This window comes from Lissotriton vulgaris, chromosome 7 (genome assembly GCF_964263255.1).
Source record: "Lissotriton vulgaris chromosome 7, aLisVul1.2, whole genome shotgun sequence".
Classification (NCBI taxonomy): Eukaryota; Metazoa; Chordata; class Amphibia; order Caudata; family Salamandridae; genus Lissotriton; species Lissotriton vulgaris.
Genome location: NC_141695.1, coordinates 551,067,496 through 551,089,718, shown reverse-complemented (window position 1 = coordinate 551,089,718; position 22,223 = coordinate 551,067,496). Strand labels below are relative to the sequence as shown.

Sequence of the window (22,223 nt, the reverse complement as noted above, 5' to 3'; positions counted from 1 at the left end):
CCCAGTGGTTTAGAAAAATATGGGCGCGCACTTACACTGTCCGGTGGTAGGTATATTCAGTGCTTTAAATGGGGCAGTACTGTCCGGTACGGAGTACCGACACTTTTTTGTTTTGAGAGGGAGAGTACCAGCACTTCTATTTTTCCATTTCACACACTGGGTATATTGTCCCTAAGCAAAGCGGAATGATGATGCACATCAACAATTCTACAACAGCTTGTGCTAGGGCTGCTATGGTTGGATATTTCAAAGAACAAAAAAAAAACATTAACAAAATACAAATTACCCCACGCTACTTTTCAGATACAGCCCCAGAACTGTGAGGTGCATATGTATACGTTTTGCAGTACATTTAAGGTATTTAATGTTATGAAATGCTAACTCCAGTCCTTCCCATTAACCAAAGGGAATTCATTTAACTGACTACAGAGCAGTAGAGAAGAACCCTTTGAAATAGCAACTATCAACACTTCAGAACCAAGATGCAAAGCAAAGATGGGGGTACGCATATTTATTTATTTATTAAGCGCTGCACTCATCCCAAGGGATATCAAGGCGCTGGTAACGAATATCCTGGTACAGCTGCGAGAGTGGGAATTAATACTTGGGGAACAGATGAGTTTCTATTTTTTTCCGAAAGAGTATGTAGTTGGAAGAGAGCCGTAGATCCAGAGGTAGCTTGTTCCACTTCTTAGCTGCCAGATAAGAGAATGATCGCCCTCCGGTCCTCGCTTTCCTAATGCGCTTAGTTCTGGCCAGAGCTAGATGAAGTGACCACAGACTCCTAATAGGGACATAAAACTCGATTTTCTCCTGGAGTATTATAGGGCCAGTTCGGTACAGAGCCTTATGTGCGTGACCGAGCAGCTTGAATGCTGCTCTTTGTCGCATGGGTAGCCAGTGCAAGGTCTTCATGCAAGTTGAAGACGAACTTAGCTTGCCTTTGTTGCTGACAAGTTTGGCGGTGGCGTTCTGAAGCACCTGGAGTCACGTGAACAGGAGCTCGTTAATCCCTACAAATAGTGCGTTCCCATAATCCATTTGACTGACCAGCAAGGCTTGTGTGACAGATCTTCTGCAGTCCAGTGGTATCCAGGGAAAAAGCCTGGCCAAGAGTTTCAGGGTTGCAAAACCTTTGCCACAGAGGGCCCGGCCCGTACATGGTCCTTCATGGACAGAGTGTCATCAATGGGGATGCCCAGGTTTTTTGCGCAGTGTTTTGGAGTTGTGGCGGTGCCAAGTGCGTGTGGCCACCATGTGGCATCCCAAACTAATTTGGCACCCCCGAAGAGTAGAATCTCAGATTTTCCTGTGTTCAACTTTAAGCAATGCTCATGTATCCATTGAGCCATCTCCGTGAGGCAATTGTGTAACTTTGATTTAGTGACCTCAGGCTTTTCATCCAAGGCCACCATCAGCTGCGTGTCATCAGCATAGGAGCAAATACCAATGTCCCACTTCCTGCTGATTTTAGCCAGTGAGGGGACATAGGCATTGAATAAGGTGGGGCTTAATGATGCTCCATGCGGGACACCACAGCTGATGTGGCTCGATTTGAATTGAAATTGGCCGAGGTAAACTGATTGTGTTCGATTACTTAGAAAGGAGCTGAGCCAGCTCAGTGCGTTCAAATAGATTCCTTTTTCATAGAGGGTTTCTAGCAAACTGTTCACTAATCTCTCCAAGACTTTGGAGAGGTAGGGGAGTTGGGATATAGGGCAGTAATTTTCAGGATGGAGAACATCGGTTCCGGCTTTTTTTAGCAGAGGGATTACTGAGGCGTGTTTCCATCTGTCAGGATAGGTGCCAGTTTTGAAGGAGTTGTTAAAGAGCTGGGTGATGTATGTGCACAAAATGGAGGCAATCTGAGCAAAAATGAAGTGAGGGCAGGGGTCTAACGGGGATCCAGATTTTACTTCGCCCAAAGCCTTTGCAAATGCTTGTGTTTCTGTATTGGGGCCAGTTTATCCAAAGTTGTACAGATCTCTGACTCAAGGTTAGCGGCTCCTGTACATACTGGGAGATCCCCCAAGGTCTGTATGTTGAAGCATGTAAAGTGTGCTAAGAATGAAGATTCAGTAACTAGCCTCCAGGCTCGATTTGATGTCTGATGAGTTTTGCAGAACTTAATTGATTTAACTGGTAGACCCAGTATGAAGGCTATGAGCGAGTGGTCTGTCCAAAGTAATAGCTTAATCTCATGGATGGAAGTGGCTTCAATATTAGAAAAGAGTAGGTCAAGTATGTGATCAGCTATGTGGGTGGGCCCCTCAGTCCACTGTTTGAGTTCAAGTATCTGCATGTCGCTCTCCAGTTGAGAGACGACGGGCTGTCTTTATTTTTGTAATGTACATTAAAGTCCCCTATCACCAGGTAGTTCTTGTATTTCAGGCAGACTGGAAGAAGTTGGATGAGTAACCTGGTACTGAGGTCTGCTTGGTGACCTGGGGGATAATAGATCACTGCTCCCGCCAGAATGATAAAGCCTTCGTCCAGGGCCTCATACAATCGCGGCTTGATTTCAACAATGCCCTCTACTTGGGAGCACCAGAATACGTATTAGAAAAGCTTCAACGGACCCAGAACTGTGTAGCCCGGACCCTACTCCAGATACCCCGCAGAGAATCAGTTAAGGCAGGAATTCGATCGCTCCACTGGCTCCCTGTAAGGGAAAGAGTAAAATTCAAGGCCCTCTGTATCTCCCATCAAGCCTTCCAAAGAGTTGGCCCCCAGATCAACCACTCCCTTCTCACCCCCTACTGCTCCGGTAAACAACTTCGCTCCTCAAACGCCTGCCTTGCCACAGTTCCCCGAATCAAAAGATCCAGGGCAGGAGGCAGGTCCTTTGAGCTCAACGCTGCCAAGCTGTGGAACTCCCTCCCCCCCTCCCTATGATCTAATCAGATCCTCTCTTTGTTCCGCAAAGAACTAAAAACCTTCCTCTTCAGAAAATTTTGTAATTAGCTGGTAATGCATTGGCAATGTCTGGGGAGTTGTTGTCATCCATCCAGGTTTCAGTGATGAAAACAAGATCGAGATTCCTTTCATTAAGGAGGTCCCATATGTCAAGGGAGTGTTTAGGAAAGGATCTTGTGTTAAGGTAAATACAAGATAGTTTAGGATGGTTGGGAGCAGCCTGTCTGCTTGTTTGACTGTGCCCCATACTGGACCATTTACAGGAACGGCAGGAGATTGGGCCAAACGTGAATGCGGGGTGGGCTAAGGCACATTGTGAGAGGTTGTTACCTGGGTTATGTGCAACAGTTAATAGCGCCTCTCGTGAGTATCTGATGGTGCTGTGCTGGGCAGATGCAGCACGGACAGGGGTTCTGGCCCCTGGCCCGGGCTGGTCGCGGACGGGTGCAGACGGGATTGCACATTGGTCTAATGTAGTGGGAAGCGTAGGAGCCTGGCTCCGCCCCCCGCCCACCGGAAGTGTCCAGCGATTGGTTTGCCTGCTTCCTGGTCGCCCTCCACTCAGACGGCACACTGCCGCGGTGGACCGGGGCTGGGAAGTCGGCAGCCGAGCAAGAAATGCGGGAAGACAGGTGAGTTAATAAAGAAAGCCTAAATCGTTTTCTTTTTTTTTTTTAAAACAGGTTGTCTCGAACAGAGCCTTAACTGCTTTAAAGTTCCATTGTGCGGTTAGGTAAAGATCGAGCAAAGGTGCAAATAACAAAATAATGTGCCACAAATGCTAAACCATCGAGGAATGCTTTGCATATTGGAAAATCCCACACTAACAGGAGCACTCAAAGACATAACTACATGTCTGGGTTTCTACAAGCTCCTTTCAGTCCATCTTGAATACGATTTCCTGTTCATTAGAAACTAGCAGAGAGCCAAATACAAAACAAAGCAAATAGTTATATCACAGTATTCTAACCCCAAGTAATTATCATGCACCTACCGTCTTCCAAAAGCTTTAATCCAATCCTTCTGTGACACACCTATTAATATGATTTGTAAATGCATGTGATTTTAAAATTGCATAGAATAAGGTGATAAGTCTCAAGATGTTGATCACTTCCCCCAGTTTTGCCCCTGGCAATGGCTAGTAAAAGATACTGTTTAAGGGCATGACAAGTACGACGGGCCAAAGGTACACATGCAGTCTCTGTCCTATTGTCTGGTGCCCTGCCAGACTGGTGGGGTCAGAGAAGATACCCACACTCCCAAAATATATTATGACTTATAAATGTGCTGCAGATTTTAGCTGTTGCACCAGCCTGTTTTGCAAAATAATAATTATAGAAATGCATACATATATCCATTCTTACAGGGGGCTTCAGTTTTTTACATTCACTGGTCTCCAGAAGTGTTATTCACATTTTGCTTCCGCCCACCAGAGCAGGTATCACGGGGCAATGGGTCATCCTACTACATCCATTCGCTGTCTGGCACTTTTTACCATGCCATGAACAGCAAAATGACATCTATATCTATAATAAAAACGAAAGTATGTCTGTCTGTTTGTCCTTTATGCATTACTACACCATTCATCCGATTGGCATGAAACTTTGGGAAGTTGTTGAGTACACTCCCGCGAAGGTTTCTGGCAAAAAAAACATTTGTTAAAAGTGGAGTACACTGCCGCGAAGGTTTCTGGCAAAAAATAAAAAATTTGAAAAAACTGTTAAATAATCTTTCCAATACTGAACGTTTACAGTTTCCGGTGCGACTCGCTTTTGCAATGACCATCAACAAAGCACAAGGACAATCGCTGCAAGTGTGTGGACTAGATTTGGAGAATCCGTGCTTCTCACATGGACAGCTGTATGTGGCCAGCTAACGCGTCGGAAAACCTTCTGATTTATTCGTGTACGCACCAGACGGAAAAACAAAAAATACTGTGTATCCACAAGCACTCAAATAAATAAACATAATTAAAACACTTTAAAATGTTTTCCATATTAAAATGAATAAGTTTTAATAAAAATAACACAATGTAAGTTGAATGTTATAACAAGTTTCCTTTCTTCTGAGATCGCAGCAACGCGCGACGGGTAAGCTAGTATTTAATAAAGATTATGAACTTCACACTTACAAAACGTGAAGAGTTGTCATTTTTCACAGTCTTGGCATTTCCAAAAGATTCTAAGATGGGGTTGGCTTGCAGCAACTGGCGTTCAAGTTCCCCCTATAAACCAGGAATAAGAAAAAAAACAAAGAAAGTCACAATAAAGATTTGAGTGCTCAACATAGTTTTTTAAAAAAACATAAACTAGCAGTCATTTTCCCAACAAGAGCATTTTTGTTACTAGATAAAGTTATGTATTGGAAATAAGATGAGCTCTCCCGAAGTTTTTTCACGTCTTAGAAATCCACAGTAATAAAAGGTACACGAAGGATAAGTGAAGAAGAAAAAAAAACATGAGAGCCGGGCAAACAAATGAAGACAGGCGCACCAGAACTGCTATCAGCAAAATAGTGGCAGACAAAGAATTAACAGTTATGGGTCGGTTTAATCATTACTAAACAGTATTTACAGTGGGCGGCAGCAAAGGTCTTGCATGCAGGCACAGCTAATGCAGAGGCAGCGGTTAGACTCAGCTGCAGTTTGCTCCTCCCAATGCTGTTTGAGGTCTTGAACTCCAGTGCCCCTATCAGAGCTCAGCTGCTCCGTGGCGTAACAATAATCAGTCTTGGAGTGGTGGTGGGGCAAGGCAAATGGACCTAATTCTGGCACAAGGCATGCGTACAAACACATGGTTGCAAAAAAAATGCACATGGACTTAATGAGAAGCAAGCAGGGACTGAAATGGACGGGAAGTTTTGTTTTGATAATTAAGTAGCACACAAAAAATACAGCCAGATTTGGACTACGTATCCCGCAAGATGCTTCAAAGACCTCAGTTTAACACAATGGACCCCACCACTGTTAGGGCCCAGGGAGAGGATTCGCCTATAGGCCAGGGGCCATCACTCGTGTTCTCCGTCTCAATGTAACTTCCACCACAGAAACAAACAGGTCTCTATGTTTACTAGCCCAGACTTTTACAGGGGCCTTTAAACTCCTTATGATTTAGGTGTTCCTTCACTGAGGAAAAAAGCTCTAGCTACTCAGTTTATCTGATATTATGGACCCACACAATTGTGCGAGAACATTTACAGGATGGCCTCCTCCTTTTTTCCTCAGTGAAGGAACACCTACAACGTAAGGTGTTTAAAGGCCCCCATAAAAGGCTGGGCTTCAAAGACCTCACCAGAGACTGTACAAAGCTAAATGGGACAAAAACAAACGTTTTGATGGGAGGATACGTTGGCTATCACCAACCTCACCATGCAAGGAATCCATGCTGAGGTGTGGGAACAGTGTAAAGACCTCTGATCCAATTAGCTAACAAAACCTCAATTCAGGACTGATCAACACCTGATCTGTAGTCAATAACCAGAGCACAATCAAGGACCAAATACCTGAATTGCTAATCCTGAGAACAGGCTTATGGAGAGTTATGTCAACCTTTATGTCACACTTTGTTTTGAAGAAAATCATTTACTGGCTTGGAAAAGTTGTGTCCCTATGTATTTTTTCTGGGCAGCCTTAGATTTTCCCTTCAGTGAATCCCATAGCTTGCAAGTGCGATAGATGCTACTGCTCAGAATACCTTTGAATATTCGGTCCTTCTCTGTCGAGAGGGACTATAAACCCGTGAACCACTGAACAGAACAAGACAAAGGGTCCAAGTCCTAGGCCTTAAACCAACTCAGAAATGTTTTCTGCCTATTCGAATGAAATAGATTTTGGGCACTGCCTGCTGGAAACTAACATCACATGCATCATGTCTTCAAGTAACTGTCAAAACAGAGGCTGCCTCTCAACTTCCAATCCTGGTGGCAATGGATGCATATCTTTAGGCGTAGGGACCTCTCTGCTAGGACGAGAGATCCTCCTTTCTGGGAAGCCTGACAGAGACAAAGACTGGGAGGACCAGGCTCTTCATGGAAATCTGCTCAGTACAGGATCACATCCACTTTGTGCTGCTTAATCTGTCTCATAATCAAGATCAGAGAAAATGCATACAGAAGTGGGAAGGAGCATGTCACTATGAACACATCTCCCCAGATCAAACTCTGCTAAGCTGAAGAAATTTCCCAATCACTTAAGGCACCAATATGAGACGTTAACTAACGCCGACGTTCCAACACAGGATTGAGCAACATATGCAGTCTGAAAGTATGTCTGGAAATAATTTTTCAGCAAAGACAAATACAGAGATGTTGTGACCGTGCCTAAAATGCATCCACCTCATGGAGGACAGTTTGTGTGATTAGACTATCTTCCCCTTTTTCACATAGTGCATGGCCAGTGTGCTGCATTAGACCTGCATTATTAAAAACCCCAAAGAAGATAAGGAAGGTTACAAGGTCATGCACAGGGATGGCAGCTCTAAAATCTATAAATGCAACCTGTGCTCCAATACCAGCCAAGTCTCGCTGAGGTGTCGGAGGCCACAGCAACCTGGCATACAGATTGTTCTCAATCTCACTTGAAGTAGCAGAAATACTGCAGGTGCAGTTAGGCCCGTAGCCCGTTGATAAACACTGACTGGAGGATCATAGGGGATGAAAAAAAAGTCAACTGACTGGGAGAGTTTATGAATACTCAAAGCACAGACATTCTGTTAACCAATAACTAGCACTGCACAGAGGAACTGGATGGATCTTTCATAACATCACTACTCCACTTCGGTAGCTTATGGCAGTGGTTGTCACCAAGTTGGACTCTAAACTACACGCGACTACCACACGCCGAACCTTTTATCATTTTGCTTTATAAGTTTTAATTATAGAGTGCTTGTACGGTCTGTCAGAATGACAAGCTCTGGAATTAGTGCCCCCACGATAACGCGGCACGGAGGGACGACCGTGACCTGGTCCCTGGGCGGAGGTGAGCCCAGAGCTGCAACGCGTATGTGTGGGAGGAGCTGCGGCCGCTGGAGGACCGCAATCGTTACCTCGGCCCCCTGGGATCATGGAGGTCTTGGAAGGTGATCAAGGTGAGTGGTCGGGGCACCTATTGCTGGGACCGCCTTGGAGCTGCACGGATCGCTTTGGGTGTGCCTGGGAGCCATCTGAGCCCTGCTGGGGGTTCTAAGCTGGGAGCCCCGCCCTGCAGCACGGACCGGCGGGAGCAGGCACTCGCTCTCCCTGGGGGGGCCCCTCTCCCGGTGATAACTAGCGGTGGAGGCCTGGTGGCTGGGCCGATTCAGATCCTTGGAGGCTGACAGCGACGCCGCCGTGGGACCCGTGTGGGGCCCTGGTACAGGGCGCTTTGACTGAGGCAGGTGACTGCCCCCCCACCCCCCACTTGCAGACCTGCTGAACGTGAGTGTGGACAGGGGCCTGGGGCTGCGCTACCGGAGATTGGCGTCTTAGGGGGAGGTCGTCCTGTTGTTGCTGCGTGGTGGCTGGCCAGTCCTGCGAGTTGCACACGACGGCGCAACGCTGGGGAGCACTCCTGGGAGTGCCGAGTGGTGTGCGGAGACGTGGAGCCTTTGTGATCTGGACCCAAGGGGGGCCCGGAGGGATTGACGACGAGTGGTGGGGGCCAGCACCGTTGGGTGGTGGTGCACTGCAGGCTGCGGCCATGGGTAAGCCCCGCGCACGGAAAGAAGACGACCCGCCACCCTCTGGAGCTGATTCTCCCTCCCACGCTGATTGGGATGGACAAGGCTTGCCACAGGAACCAGGGATTCAGCTGCAACTAGACGAGATCCTAGCGGCAATAGCGGACTCTCGAGTCGCACTTCAGCTGGACATTGCGCAGGTGGCTACGGGGCTGGGCCTCTTGCGGGCGGATCACTCGAAGCTGGCAGACCAAGTGAAGCAGGCGGAAACGGCGCTTCAGGAGGTGGGCCCTGCACAGACTGCGCTATCTGCAACAACGTTCGCGTAGTGGGACAACCGGAAAAAAATCGAGGGGCCAGACATGGTGAGCTACCTTGAAAATTGGTTTAAAACAGTAGTGGCTCATGAGGGGCTATCGAGCTTTTACACATTGGAGCGGGCACACAGGGTCCCGGCCAGGGCGGCGCTGCAGGGACGACCTCCGAGGCCGGTGGTGGCGCAGCTCCTCCACTTCCGCGACCGTGATCTGCTCCTTCAGAGGGCTCGTAGATATGGCCCCTTCCAAGTTGAGAACAGTAATGTTACCCTTTTCCCGGACAACTCATTTGAGACGCAGCGGCGCCGCCTGTCCTTCCAGGCTATCGAAAAAGAGCTCTGATCGGAGGGGATTCAATACTCTTTGTTCTTCCCAACCAGGCTGCGCATCGTGCTTGACGGACAGACACGCTTCCACGATACGCCGGAAGAAGCTTGGGAGTGGTTGGAGTCCTACAGAGCAGGGAAGGATGGCCAAGAAGCGGAAGCACGGGAGCTAGCCAGAGAGTCGCTACCCTGCAAATCGCGGCGGTTGCGACGCCGAGGGCGGGGCCTACCGAAACCAACGAACTCGCAGTCGGCGGTGGAACGGAGGGGCACCTTGGAAGAGGTGACGGCAATATCCGGAGAACTGCTGAAGACTACACCGGAGGCATCACACCAGGGCAGTGACAGGGGGCTTTCGGAGGCAGAGTCCTCGGTGTCTGATGCTCCTGGCTTGCCAATAGTTACTCCCGGGACTGCAGACGGACTACTAGATGAGTAGAACTGGCGATAGCTGGGATTTGGGGGTTTAGTGTTGCACTGTTGTATTTTAGTCACTGCTTCTCCTCTGCTTGGGGCTTATGGCGATGCAGCGGGTGTGCGAGGGTCCAATGAATGGTGCTGGGGGTGTTGGGGGGCGCAGGGACTACGGGACGGTTTAGGGGGGGCCCAGGAGGAATATTACTCGTGGGGATTTGAGGGCGACTAATGGTTGTGTTGTTGGTTCAGTGCCAGCTGCTTTCTCGGTCCTATCCATTCCCCACCGGATGGTAGTAGTTTGTTTTCCTTAGCTTAACGTGGGGTGTATAGTTGAGGTTGTTTGGATGGGATTTTCTATGTTGGTGCCTGTTCTGGGGGGGGGGGAGGCGTATGTATTGGGTGGGTTGGGGGTGTTAGGGGTTGGTTGTAACTTGGTTAAGGGACACTGTCTGCTATTTAACTTGATTGAGGCTCTGTAAATTTTGAGTGCTGTGTATTTGTGCATTGTTACCACCCTCCTGCGTTTGGTAGGTGGGGTGGTCTGGAGTGGCTTTCGTATCGTTGGAATGGGTTTGTCACCTGATGTGAAATGTATTACCTGGAATGTTCGGGGATTACACTCCATGCGGCGTAGATATAAGGTTCACTCCTACTTGGTTCGTAGGGGCGTGCAGGTAGCCTTTTTACAGGAAACACACTTAACTAGGGCGGAGGGGCTAGCATTGCAGCGAAGGTGGCGAGGGCAGCTTTATTATACTAGTTACTCAGCCTTTGCACGGGGGTCCTGATCTGGGTCCGTGCTGGGGTTCCCTTTCAAATGATAGAACAACTGATTGACCCTGACGGTGGCTATGTAGCAGATAGGGGACGTTTACACGGGCGTGAAGTTACCCTTTGTTCTGTTTATGCTCCCAATACAGATCAAGCGCCCTTCCTGGAGCCTGTGTCTTCGGTATTGGTGGGCAATTTCACAACGCCGGTACTGATGGGGGGAGACTTCAACTCTATTGCGGATGTTGCCCTGGATAGATCCCACCCTCCACTGCCCACGGCCCCGATTAACAAATAAGCTCAGACTCGGACCCATTGGCAGGACAACTGGGGGTTCACTGATATTTGGCGAGAACAGCACCCGACTGATAGGGACTACTCATATTATTCGGTTTTAAATGACCTGCATGTTAGGCTAGATGCTATATTGTGTAGCGCCGGACTGGCGTCGCTGGTGACTGGTAGCGAGTACCTTACACATACCATATCGGATCACAATCCGCTGCTAATACACTTCTGCTGGGAGTTGGTACGCCCTAGAATCCCGACTTGAGGTTACGACCGGGGATGCTGGAAGGTCAGGCTTTTCGCGTGGAGCTGGAGGAGGGAGTGGAAAGGTATTTTGCCGAAAATACAGGATCCGCTACGACAGGGGCCCTGGAATGGCATGTGTTTAAAGTGGTGGTCCACGGGATCTATATCGCTAAATGGGTGGGGGTTCGAAAGTTGTTGCTGCTCTTCGTGACGCTGAAAGGGCGCATTCAGGTGGCACCGGCACACGCGACGAGGTTTTGATTCCGAGAGAGGTGGTGGCCACGGGAGTGGAACGCCTCCGCTGCTTTGATTACAATGCTTTCTTGGCTAGAGCGCATGCGGAACGGGACAAGGTGGGCACACTACTGGCTTGGCTGGCTGACCCTGTTCCTCGGTGTGTGCCCATTCTGGCGCTGACCTCCCCTTCGGGATGGTTGGACTATGAGCAACGCCTCATAAACAACCACTTTAGATCCTTTTATGCGCATCTTTATACCAGCCAAATGCATACTGGTGAGGAAGAGGCTCAGGAGTTTCTACAAGGATTAGAATTACCAGCACTTGAGGAGGAGGAGGAGGTGAGGGAGCTTGGGCAGGACATCACTCTGGCTGAGATTCGCTGTGCCATTAAACAATTGGCAAGCAACAAAGCTCCGGGCAGCGATGGCTTACCCATTGAATTCTATGCGACATATGTTGATCTCCTGGCCCCCAGATTGTTGGCAATCTATCAGGAGGCCAGACGGACCGGAACTTTACCAGCATCCACGCGGGAGGCTATCATTGTGCCTCTCCTTAAGCCGGGCAAGCCGCCATCCGACCCGGCGGCATACAGGCCTCTCTCTATGCTCACTACGGATTATAAAATATTGAGTCGGGTGCTGGCTACAAGACTCCTCCCTTTTATGACTCGGTTGGTGCACTCGGACCAGGCTGGCTTTATCACGACGCGCAACACCGCCGGTAGCGTACGCAGGCTGATAGGGATATTGGATGGTGGCCGAGACATGGGCGGGCAGGCGCTTATCCTTTCTGTTGATATAGCCAAGGCGTTTGACAGCCTGGAATGGCTATATCTGTTTTCCGTCATGACAGCGTTCGGGCTTGGAGCGGGCTATGTCCAGTGGGCGGCGATTCTGTACTCAGCAGCGACAGCTAGAGTTTGGGTGGGGAGAGTTGTCTCCTCCTCCTACCCAGTGGGACGGGGCACCAGACAGGGCTGCCCGCTATCCCTATTATTGTTTGCCATTGCAAAAGAACCGTTGGCGGCTCGAGCTCGGATGGGGAGGGATTATTGGTGGGCTCCAGCTCCGAGGTCCGGCACATTATATCTCGCTATATGCGGATGACCTCCTGATGTTCTTGGGAGATGCGGGAGAGGCACTGGCGGGGACACGCTCTCTCCTGGCCCGTTTTGGAGATATATCGGGATTACGGGTTAACTGGTCCAAGACGTGTGTTTTTCCGGTGACTTCTGGGTGTGACCGACCACCACTGCTGCCTGATTTGACGTGGGAGCCGAAGTGCCTACCCTACCTGGGTACGCAGGTGTATCATGATCAGGGGGACCTCTTCGAGGGCAACCTTGGGAGAGCGATGAGGGGCCTGAGAGGTAGCATGTCGGTAGCAGGCCGAGTGGCGCTCCTGAAAATAGTGGCACTTCCCCGCTTGCTCTACTTTTTCCGGACTCTGCCGATCAAGGTGCCGGTTGCTTTCTTCCGGCGGCTCCGTTCCGAGTTGGGTAGTTTCATTTAGGGGGCAGGACGTCCCAGGGTTGCGCTTGATACTTTGATGCACCCGAGGGCTGAGGGATGATTGGCTACTCTTGATTTTGAATTATACTACTTAGAAGCGCAATTTCAATTTCTCACTCGGGCGTCGAAATTTTCGGGACCCGGAAGGGGGTCCAGCGCCTGAGGTGCCGCGACACGTTTTATCCTTTGTGGTCCTGCAGCAGCGACGGAGGACGGCCGACTTATCCATGATAGAGGGCACTTTGAGGCACTGCTGGAAACGGTTCCATACTAGAATCAGGGTGTAGCGTCCTTGTGCGCCTGAAATACCGCTGGGTATGTGCATAGCGTTCCCACATGGTGGGAATTGGTCTGCCTTAGTGGAGTGGGAGTGGGAGCACCTCGGCCTGCAGATGGTAGGAGACCTTTATGCGGATGGCGAGTTGGTGCCCTTTGGGGTATTGCAAGATACATTTGGCCTTCCCCATGGCCATTATTTGATACATGCGGCACTGATAGCTGCCATACAGAAGCATTGGGGCGCTGGCCTCGCTGAACCGCCAACGAGCGAGGGGTGTCAGTATGTAGTGATGGCGGCGGGCACACACAAGGCGGTTACCTGCTTATATAAGCGGATGCTAGGAGACAGGCTTAACCCTCTACAGAAACTGCGGGAGCACTTTGAATCGGACTTGGATAGGGCAATCCCAGACACAACCTGGTTGCAGATACTCCAAATGGTGTGGAAATGTACTAGGAAAGCTAGGTTTCAGCTAATTCAGATCTTCGTCTTACATAGGGCGTATCTCACGCCACTTAAAATCAAGCAGTACTTTCGCACCGACAATGCGAACTGTCCCCGATGCCGACTGCGAGATGCGGACCTGAGCCCCATGTTGTGGGTCTGTCCACAGTTGGGGACGTATTGGGAAGAGGTGGCAGAGTTGCTCTGTAAGGTGACCGGACGGCAGGTTGAACTGGATAAGGGAGCATACCTACTGCACTGGTTTTCATATACCAGTAAAACTAGCAAGTTTATTGATCTGGGGTTAGTGTTAGCCAAAAGAGAAATTACGTCACACTGGAAGGCGGCGACTGGCCCTAGCTTTAGCAGATGGAAAGCAGCACTGCTTATGTGGGTAGGCAGCGAGGGGACAGTGTGAATGCAGCAGGCTCACAGGTCCCATAGCGATAGGGCCCTGGAGGCAGCGCGAGCATGGGAGGCCTTGGTGTTGGAACTCAGGTTGCCGGGAGGCGATTCTGGCTCAGATTCCAACTCATTAACGGAGGGGGAACGGCCAAGGGGGCGTCCCTGGACCCTGGGGAGGTTGCTGCTAGGGGGATCCCTGAGGCTCCAGGTGGTAGTTGAGAACTTAGTATAGGGAGAGGGGCATTCCACATGCTTTTCACATATTAATATAGAACACTCATGACACTTGTAAAATGAGACATAGCTTGGCAGTGGGGGGTGGCGGGGGATGGGGTTATTCGATGTTAAGGGTGGCCATAAATGGAACGTTGTATGCTAACCTAGTGCTTTGGATGACGGGAATTAGCAGGTTGTTGAAGGAGGCCAGTATCGCAATGTTGATTCAGATTTGAGTTTTCAAGTGCCTTACTGAATTACTGGATTGTATTGATGCCTCTCCAAATGAGTGAAGTGGATCTATTTGTATACATTGTGGTCACTCCTTATGTTTTGTCCGTGTTTCAAAATAATAAAAAGATTTTACAAAAAATTTAAAAATCAGGAAAGATGCCCATGGAGAGTGAGGTGTTCCATATATGATTCAGAGCGGGATTTATTATGTGAACCAATGTCTTCCACACTTTTGGTGGGCATGGATCCTCTGGAAACTCAGACTTAGATTTCAGGATCTCCGCCTGGGATTCCTGTTGGGAGATAGGGATGAATTCCAGAAAAGTGTCCTCAATATTTCAGACTCCCAATGCCTCTGTTTCTACAGTCTCCATCTCGGTCGTGAAGGTGTCAGACCTTCAAGATGCTATTCCCCAAAAAGTCAGATAGCTTCATACACAATGATGGAGATGGTTGTATCTTGCTCTTGAGTGCAATAGGTTTGGTGAAAGAGCTGACTAACCTAAAGATTTCCTTGCCAGAGTTCTCAGCATTGTTAATGGTCTTCACGAGTTTGTCCATTCTTGTCACCCTCATCAACTTGTGGAGCTCTTTTAAAGCTTTCTAATAGGCCAATCTGGACACTGGACTAAAGTCCTTCCTCCAAAGGCACTCCATTTTTTTTACATCTACTTTTTTCTACTCTGAGCTCCTCAGAGAACATGGGGCAGATGGATATTCTCTTGAGGTTCTAGCTAATTTGGCCGGGGCTATGGTTTCCAGCGCGGCAGAGATCCACCTGTTCAGTGCCGGCATGTCTACATTAGGGTCACTAGTTAGGTGCAATTGACTCTCCAACAGTGCTGGACCTAGGGTCTCTGCTGTTAGCTTCTTCCAATTTCTTTTTGATATACTGCGGATTTCTCCATCAGGTTGTAGTTTTTCCAGACTAAAAGAGAAAGGGACCAAGTAGTGGTCAGTCCAGACCAATTGATGTGGGATCTCGGCTACCAAGGACAAGATGTTCGAGAACAATACATCTAAGGTGTGGCCTGCGCAGTGAGTGGGAGATTTTACATGTTGTGTTAGATTCACTCCATTGAGAGACATGGTTAGCTGCATAGCATAACTGCAGCCAGGATCATTTATATGCATGTTGAAATCTCCTAAGGCTGAATAGTTGGCATATTGCAATGTCTTCAGAGCAATGAAGTTGCATAGGTCTGGGATTAGACTGGGTGGACATTCTGGTGGTCTATATATCAAAAGTCCCGCAATGGATGAGGTGGGTCCTGTCTTTATACAGAAATTCAGACCTTCTATTATGTCCATATTTATCAGCTCTGTGGTGGAAATCTCCCAAGAATCCCTCACAGTGGTGGCTACGGCACCCCCTCTTTTCTCACCATCCCTGTTGACACAGCAGATTTTAAAACCCGGTGGAATAGCCAGGGTCAAAGCCGGTATGGTTTCCTCCTTTAACCATGTTTCAGTCAGAAACATCACATCCCTTTTGTTGTCATGCAGCGATAGTCAAATGTCATCTGCATGTTTAGGCAATGACCTGCAATTAATCAGACAGGCTCTTATCCTGTCTTCCGACTTCTTCAGCACCTGAGCCATGGGGCTCATGCCTATTTCCCGGGGACACCCCCGTATTCCCTAAAACAAAATTACAGCTTTTGCAGTAGTGAGGGAGTACTGCGCTCACCATGTTAATGTCATGGGCAGCTGGACATGAGTTCCTCCTTAAAGTCAGGAGGGAGTCCAGAGTCCAAGAAACGCTCTCACCACTAATGAAAGGGACAATGTGGTCGGCGCTGGAAGTGATCCGGGCTTGCATTTGGCGTGCTGGTGGCACGTCCATGCACGCATTCTGGTTATGTAGAGTACCAGCTGTGCTATCCGGAATAGATGGTCATTCAGAAAAACTGGCATTTCTTGGTTTCTTTGTGTTGCAAATAGATCAATATTCGGTTCCCCCAAATGCTGTTTTCCTCAAGACCTGAAGTCCAGGTCCTTTCCACTGAGGGGAGCATGCAACTAAAGTGGCACTATTTTGAAGCCTTCCAGGCCTTTGGCGTGTTGCATTGCTATTGTAAGGTTACCATGGGACTTACAGTTTGACAAAGTGTAATGATTCAAGCGTTAACCTATGATAGATTAAATGATGGAGAAGTCCTTGATAACCTGCCCATCAACTTAGTTCTTCAACTGTCAAATTAACCAGCATCTATCAGAATAGGAAATCTGAAAACCACAGATTATTCTGTTACTTTAGGCTTGTCCAACTACCTGTGGCAGTGCAGACTACCAGAGGCTAGTCTTTTTTTACAAGGATGGAGGAGAAATAGACAAACATGTGCAACATCATTTGACACATGCATGTGACTTGGTTGGAAGAGTTTGATGTTTTGGGAAAAAGGAAAAGGACATTACTGACAATAAGAAGATAAGCAACAAAATGTTTCCAATAATTGAAAAGCGCCCTTTGTGCTCAGGGATCCTACTCACAGGTGGCAACATGAATTGAGAGACCGATTGGTTTTTAGGTGGGCGGTGAAGCTCTTTGGCGCCTATTAATGGACATTACAGTCTTACATCTATTTGAGCCTGTATGCTAGCAAAGCAGACTTCTTAATTGTACTTTTAAACAAAAGAAAATAAATGATTTAGTCGGCACTACTGCTCCATCCACATTTAATCCCATTTTCAAAAGGTGTTAAAAGAAAATATCTGTGAATAGCATTGCAAGTGTGATAACTGAAGGGTATTGTCTCCGTTGCAAAAGTGACTGGGATCCCACATTAAGTTTGTAAAAGTCTGTGTTAAACGCAAGTTAAAATAGTCAGTGTTTAACAAACACAATGAAAGTCCGGTCATGGAGCAGTCATCATTGCCCATAAAAAATAACCACAAGGCTTCAGAAAATATATTTTTGTTTAAAATAGTAGTAAACTCTAAAAGCAAAAATATAAAATGACAGATGAAAATACGTATTTGAACAGGACTCAAATTGAGGACTTCTTACCTTGACATGCAATAAATGTAGCATATAAAATAGAATTAAAAATAGATCTCCAAAACGAAACTCAAAATCAAAAAATCTACAATACATAAATATCGCCTACATTTTCCAATATGCAACTAAGCCCACTACTAGGCAGTAACCACTCACTAAGCAGGAAAGAGTGGAGTTACAACAGTAAAATAGCCCAGTCTATATTAAGTGGGGAATTAGTTAGGCTTGATATAGGAATTTGAAAGAGACTATATACAAATTTTATATGGAGACATTTAGGTGTAGTAGGGATTTGAAATTAATTTTCTCCTTACTGTAAAATTTGCTAGAATTGTCTTGGTGTCTACTTCTCCACGGTTTTCTGTCCTACTAATTTATAACTTTTTTTAACTTACTGGGATGGCTACTTACTTGCTGCAGTCCTATGTATTTTTGATTCACTATGCACTAACATACTGAATGTTACCTAGGGTAATCACAGCAATTGAGCTTTGTAACATTGTCCTGCACTATTCAAACTGTATGACCTATGGTCCTTTACAACTGTAAATATGTTATGCATATTTATGAGAAAAATGTAAATAAAACACAAATATAACCACCTTGGGTCCACTAAGGGTGGGCACCATGCCAGCAGATTCTAGCCTCAAATTCTAAGCATGGTATGTCACCTGGGAAGCGTGTAAAATAAGCAGACACACTCACCATAGATGTGAGTAAGCACTGAATGGTGCATAAACAAGATTGCACAATAGGGCTAAAGAGAAGTGACAAAATACAATGATATTAGGGGAAGCCTTAAGAACCCCCAAACCCTACACTTCAATATGCTTTTACAGTGAGGTACTGACCAGACGAATCCTGCATTAAATTCAGTAGCGAACCATAGCAATCTGTTGCTATTAACATCTCAAGCAATCCATGGACGTTTACAGGATGTGTGGTGGCACTGAGCCAACTATGAGCCCAGATCACTGTGCAGCCTTTTCAATCGCTTTCAAAACAGCACTAAAGGGAGCAATAGTTTCAGGGCTGGAAGCTAGCAGGTCATAGACCATTGCGATTGCACAGGAGGAAGGAAAATAAACTATACAGGCAGGCATGTTCACCCTTTTCTGCTCTCAGTGTGTACCCAGGACCAGTTTAACACCATTTTGTTCAAGAACGTGGAATCCATCTGTCTGCTCATCCAAACAAGGCTATTGCATCAGGTACTATTGCTCTGTATGTGGATCTGGAAAGCTCAACTACTACTTACACAAAAAAATAAGATGATCAACAATAGATGGATAGGTGGAAAACGTAACTTACCTAACAACATATGCATACTTGATGATTTAACACAGTTTCTTGCACAGACCAAACACCTAGCACAGCTGTGCAATTCTCAAAACAAAACTGTGTGATTAGCGCTCATAAGTAAGACAATGACAATGCCATAAAAGGTGCGTATCAAAAAGCAAATGCTCAACAGTTCATGACAAATACAGATTCAGACGGTTAGAGAAGCCTTCTTACGAAGATTACTGGCAGTCCCGACAAGCGTACCCTCATTTATCTGTCATGCTGAACGGGGAAATACCAGTTTGGACGATACAATCAAATATGGACCAATGAGGCTGTGGCTATCTATACGGTCAATATGTTATGTTATGTTATGTTATGTTATGTTAAGGGGTGATTTCTATAGCGCTCAGCTACTTCGAGGAGTGTCCCGGCGCTTAAGATCCTCACAGGCATGGAAGGGAGACTTTTTTAATCGCCTAATTGTTTCAGAATGTCTCACCTTGGCCAAATGGCAGCATACAGTTTTTTTTTTACTCATTTTAGGTTCAATATAGGTATTGGTATTGGTATTGGTATTGGTATTTGTAAAGCGCGACTGTCGCTCCGGAAGGAGCATCCTGGCGCTAACTGGAAAGTGTGCATGAGGTTGAATTTAGGCAGGTTTAGATGGCGTCCAGCACATACTCGTCTGATAGGCTGAAGATCCATGTTTTTAGTTGTTTCCTGAAGTGGATTTCCTTGGTCAGGGACCTCAGGTGCTGGGGCATGGAGTTCCATGCTCTGGAGGATAGGTGGGTGAGTGTTTTCCCCCCTTTAGTTTTTAAGTTGAAATTAGCTAGTTTTAGTAGGTTATTGTTGGAGGATCTCAGAGTCCTCTGGGGGTTGTAGTGGGGGTAGCGTCTAATTAGGTATTTGGGGCCAGTGTGGTTAAATGCCCGGAATGCATATATTACATGTATCGCAACTTTTCCAGAGAAAGGCTTATGGAAGAACTTGCCCGGCAGACAATCATTGTATGCAATCAACAATTAACTTTATTAAGTTATGTCCTTAGTATTTAGTACCTAAGAAACAGTTTTTGTTACTTTCATTTCGTCCTTTTAGATTCAGACATTGCAGGCCATCATATTTTCTATAGCAACTTTCTACTGATTGTATCTATTGTTCACTTGATTAGTCAACATTATATTAGAATAAGGATTTTTTTTATCATTTATTGTAATATTAAACAAGCCTTAAAATACTGAAATTTTGTGTGAAGAAGTGTTTTTTTAACAGATATTATGGAATATTTGTAAAAGTTTGTACTTTGTATCTTTTATGGCCTTTGGCAGAATAAAGATTATTTGACTGACAAATACATATGGCACTAATTGTCTCAAAAAGGGGTTGTTCTGATAATTAGCCAAATACATTTTTCAAAAACCTTGTCAAATCAATTTTCCCTTTCTATTGATGTATGGTTTTTGTTTTAAGTCTCAATGTTAATTCCATCTGTTACATATGATGATATCAGTTTGACATGTTACCTTTATATAAGTCATATGATGCTGGGTGGGTTTCTACTAAGGGCAAACAAAATCAGCAGACAGGACTCGAGGAGCCAAGAATTGCCTCAAGGCACACTCCCAAAACTGTAAACAGAACTCCTCCACCCCTCATTCCGGAATGCTATTCCTTGCACAGAAAATAGCCAATTACATTAGAGCAAGCAGTCTCAAAGGGTGTCTTCTAACTGAAAGGTCATGCAGCATGCCATGCAGGTCATCATTACAAGGTTATCACACGGTAAAGAAATACTGCCACCATTAAAAAAGCCATTCATTATGAATTGAAATTTTACATGAAGAAACCAAAACGGTAGGGAACTACATGCTACTCACATACAACAGGGATCCACTCTGTAGTTAAAAATGACATCAAAACAAAAAAGTCACAGGTTAATGGTTATATTTAAAAGTGCACACTATTAAATTCAACGTTAGGATTATAACAATTCTCAAAATATAAGTCTAGTTGGGTGAACTAATGATAGCTCATCAACCGATTTAAAGGTACCATTACTTACTAAATGAAGTATCCCACCTCCCCATTCAGCCAAAACATGACCCAACATAACCACACAAATACAATTTTAGTTCCACACACCACCGTTTCCCCCACATTGTCCCTCCAATATTGGGAACTAAGTAGGGAGAAGACCCAACATACTTCCTATTTCTTCGGTCTAACTTCTGATGGTAGTAATCATGGTTCAAGTTTGCAGACCCGCAGTAACTTGGTGTTGCTAGGCATCCCGGAGGAAGTTGCAGGTCTTTTTCAGTCCCTCTGGTATGCATTTCAGTAACCTGGGCATACCACTGGTAGTGGGTTTGAGTCCATGTAGATGAATCCCTTTTGTTTACATTTAGTTGGAAAGGATGAGACCTTCGAGGTCTTTGTTTTCCCTGAATTCCTTCAGATTGCTACAGCCCTTTAGTTTCTTGTAGGTGCAAGTGGGAAGAGTTCCCCTATGCTGGTGTTCCGAGGGCAGCTACAGAGTCTGTGATCATGCCTCCTATTGCCACCATGTGCTCGTTCTCGTACTCCGTATAATGACCAAAATGCCAGAATCGATCTACCCAGTGAATCAATGCCTGCTGCAAGTTCCTCTTCTATCTCTAAGTCTAGGTCAGAGGATATGTCTAACAACAAGGACGTTTTAGAGGAGGTGATTGATTAGGGCTTTCATCCTCAGTAGCCCGATCAGTTAAGGAATCTAAGCGTTTCTCCATTAGATGCGCTTATGATACTCTCTCGTCTTCCCTATCTAATTATAATCTCATGTGCAGAGAGGACTTTGAATCCATTGGCTACAATGAGTTTTATAGAGGACTGGAATTATCCATTTGAAGAGTACTATGGTAAGCAATAAGGGCAGTTAGAACACGTTGGGTTATTGCTGAAATCGAATCCTACTGCAATAGACTTTTAATGGGGTTTTCTAAGCATATGCCTTCTTTAAAAATCAACAGATCTTTCATGGGAAATCCCTTTTACCCTTAGGGCATTTCAGTTATCTTCTTTAAACCTCTTTCCAGTGTAGATCTAAAACACTTGCCTCGGAAGGTTCTTTTCAATGGCCAGCACGCAAATTGGGCAAACTTGTTTCTTTATCTTTTAGACCTCCTTATCAAGAATACTTTTGCCACAGATGGGTTTGCAAATCAGGAATTCGTTTTTGTCCAAAATTACATCTAGTTTTCATCAGGAGAGAACTCTTCCTTCTTTCATTTCTGTTCCCTTTACTCTTGAGGTGGAATCTTTCTTTGTACATACTGGATGTCTTTAGGGTCCTAAAAATTTGGCAAGATATCGGGATTATGAACAATTTAAGAACCTCTTTATCAATTCTGGTGGTGTTCAACATGGTTTCAATGGCTCAAAAAGTATGATTTCTATGACTTGTGTCTCTATAAATGTTACCCCCAGGAGGAAGCATTTGCAGCCCGATCAACAGCTATATGGTAAGTGGGCCACTTGATCTGCCTTTGTCTCATCTTATAGATTTGATGTGGGAGACTAAATGAATGAAGTTCAGATCTAGAGTATTGACAACTACAATTTCCTAAATTATCTTTCTCGTCTTGTATGTTGCAAATCTTTATTACATTGTATTTATTATTTG

At 46.1% G+C, this 22,223-nt stretch overlaps 1 protein-coding gene across 7 annotated transcripts in view; it reads right to left on the bottom strand.

Annotated features, from left to right (window-relative positions):
• Window positions 1–22,223, bottom strand: part of MYH10 (myosin heavy chain 10) — a 1,221,191-nt gene that overhangs the window by 944,224 nt on the left and 254,744 nt on the right. For 4 of the 7 annotated variants that reach the window (XM_086930637.1, XM_086930640.1, XM_086930639.1 and 1 more), the window contains exons 7-8: window positions 20,440–20,457; window positions 5,048–5,140 (exon numbers count right to left, since the gene is read on the bottom strand). In XM_086930637.1, coding sequence (XP_086786763.1) covers window positions 5,048–5,140; window positions 20,440–20,457 — 111 coding nt within the window. The remainder of the gene's footprint in view (window positions 1–5,047; window positions 5,141–20,439; window positions 20,458–22,223) is intronic. The other 3 variants (XM_086930641.1, XM_086930642.1, XM_086930643.1) reach the window with 1 other exon arrangement.